Source organism: Fomitiporia mediterranea (genome assembly GCF_000271605.1).
Source record: "Fomitiporia mediterranea MF3/22 unplaced genomic scaffold FOMMEscaffold_968, whole genome shotgun sequence".
NCBI lineage: Eukaryota > Fungi > Basidiomycota > Agaricomycetes > Hymenochaetales > Hymenochaetaceae > Fomitiporia > Fomitiporia mediterranea.
In genome coordinates this window covers 1-2,492 of record NW_006761353.1, presented here as the reverse complement: position 1 = coordinate 2,492, position 2,492 = coordinate 1, and the positions used below count along the sequence as shown (strand labels likewise).

The window sequence follows — 2,492 nt, the reverse complement described above, 5'->3', positions numbered from 1 at the left end:
ATTCCTGGTGCTGGTGGTTCTGATCCATTGTCTCTAATATAGCTTCTTCCAATCGGCGGGCAAGTGCATTACCTTGAGCAATTCAATTAACTACTTTTGAAGAAAAGTGAAATACTTTAGAAATACCTAAGTTTGTTTTGAGAACAAAGTTCCATGAAGACCACTGGTCGTCCAAGTGATCTTGACGAGCACCTAATCCCATCTCTCTAGTCCCAAGAGCTGCAGGATTCATCCATGACCAACCCCTCTCAATATTCTCTCCGTCGACTCGAGCCATCCAAGGACGATAATTGAGAGAAAACTTTGTCTGGCATTCTTCTCCATGTCCATAAATATGAAATTTAGGGATAACATACTCGATTGAATGCTGCTGTGAGTTGTAAAACTGGAGTTCTGGAGGGAAGAGACTAAGACGCCTCCGAAGCTGGTTAACACTCCATCGACATGCAATATCATATGACACAACAGTACGAGGTGGGAGTTTTCCTTGGAAGGATGACCAGAAAAGATAATCCATTGTATGATAACTTTGAAAAAGTTATCAGTTTAGTACTTAATGTTGTATAGATCCTTCAATACCTTTCTCCACGAGATAAATCACCAGTCCCATTCGGCTGAACAAACATGTGCCGGCACTGTACTGCTCCAACTCCACTAGCAACATATTTTGAGTTCCCTTTAAGATTGGCATGGTCCACAGCATGTAAATTAGAGTCACAGTACATAGGTGCCTATAAAGAGTGTTCTTCTTAGTAAAAGTCCATTTTCTTATAAGAGATACTTACTTCTTCTGCCTGGTTACAATGACTAGTAGTTCCCAGAAAGTTTTTAAACTTATCAATACTGACATAGTATGCAAGACCTGAACCAAGAGGTTTATCATTGACAGTTGATCTTATCTTGCATTTTAACCGGAAGTTTGCATCAAGCATAAGAAACTTTGTAGATTTTGCCCAGCTATAAGATGTGAGTTAGTTAGGAGTTAACAGTAGGTTGAGAAAAGCTTTAAGTACATACAATGAGTCCTGACTATTATAAGGGAGAGTTGACTTGAACTTTATAGTCTCATTGTCCTCCCAGTCTGTTGAGGAAGGACAGGCAGGGCAAATAATTGCACACGATCCTTCAGGAGCATTTCTGACGCTACCAGAGAAATAGGTAACTCCAGAGCGTTTCAGCATCTTTAAATGGCGCCAGAGTCTAGTAATTCGCATAAACTCATCATATCGTTTCTAGAAAAACAGTTATCAGAACAAATTCAACATGAAATAAACTTTAAGACTACAAACAGGGGGAGGATCAATACTAGTATTGTCTGTCTTTCGAATGAGTGACTTATAGTAATTGTATCCTGTTACTTTGCCTTGTAGTGAGAGAATATGGAAGTCGTTTAGGCAGGTGAATGATATAGCTGTTCTAGGCTGCTGAGGTGTTGCTGGAAACCATCCATAGTGTAGCAACTGGACATAATGACGTGATGCAAACCCATCCAAAATACTACACCCACAGAACACAACACAAACACTATGGATCCCAGTCACATCAAGAACAGTGAATTTGATAGGTGTTGTTGCAGGACAGTAGCAAATAGGCTTCTCTGGAGAATGCTGATGGTTTAGATAGACCACCATGCCAATACTGTGTAGACTTGTTGGTTTCCAGTATGATCCTGACCAGATCTTTACTGAACATTAATAAGATAAGTAAAATAAAAGAGGTAAGAGACTTTCCTCAATACAATGGAGAACCATTTGAGTATGCTGCTCCAAAATACATTCCTTACATAAAGTCCTTCCTCTTGAGCAGTTGAGACACCTATAATACTCAGATAATTGAGCTGAGCATCTGGAGCATTGGTGGACCAGATTAGCATCATAGTGTGTCAGCTCAGCAAGAAGTTCGTCTCGAATTGGCACCCATTCTTCAAAGAGTATGTCTCCCTGTATCATGCGAGTCATAACTTGATTAGACATTGCAAATAATATAAATCACTTACTTTGTGTGATTTATGAGAGGCATTAGTGTTTTCATTGTCACTAACCTTGTTTTCTGAGTCAACAGGACAAAACCCAGAATTACAAAGTTCCTCTGGCTCAAAGTATTGTGGTTCTACACCAGAGAGTGGGTCCTCTACTCTATCATTGAAAGATTCAGTGATAGAATTGTCATCAAAGAGATAATTCATGTCTGTGTTGTAGCTGCTTGAATGCATGCTATGATTGAAGCTGGAGAGCCTATCATTATGATGAGTATCTGTAAACCCTGTACCACCCTTTTCAAACGTTGTATGCGTTCGTGCTCGTACTTTCAACTTGGAGCCTAGAAAAACATTGTAGTGTCGTGTTAATGGCCCAGTCGTGCTTGAAGAGATCGACCAAGTGGAATGTTTGATGTAAGGTCTGAGCCACCTCTGTCAAGAATGACAACTGGTCGTCTCGATTTCTTTGATTTGCTGTGTTTCTTGATAGCCATTGGACTTTAGAAGGTGAAGT

General features: G+C 40.0%; 2 protein-coding genes across 2 annotated transcripts; both read right to left on the bottom strand.

Annotated features, from left to right (window-relative positions):
* Nucleotides 1-166: 166 nt before the first annotated feature.
* On the bottom strand, nucleotides 167-1,229 carry FOMMEDRAFT_67821 (uncharacterized protein; the record flags this gene model as incomplete). Its single annotated transcript, XM_007272317.1, has 4 exons — nucleotides 167-527; nucleotides 580-731; nucleotides 786-957; nucleotides 1,057-1,229. Coding segments are annotated over 4 exons (858 nt in total), but the record flags the coding sequence as incomplete, so codon positions are not given.
* Nucleotides 1,230-1,307: 78 nt separating this feature from the next.
* On the bottom strand, nucleotides 1,308-1,853 carry FOMMEDRAFT_64150 (uncharacterized protein; the record flags this gene model as incomplete). The annotated part of the gene is made up of 2 exons (XM_007272316.1): nucleotides 1,308-1,684; nucleotides 1,727-1,853. Coding segments are annotated over 2 exons (504 nt in total), but the record flags the coding sequence as incomplete, so codon positions are not given.
* Between the last annotated feature and the right edge of the window lie 639 nt (nucleotides 1,854-2,492).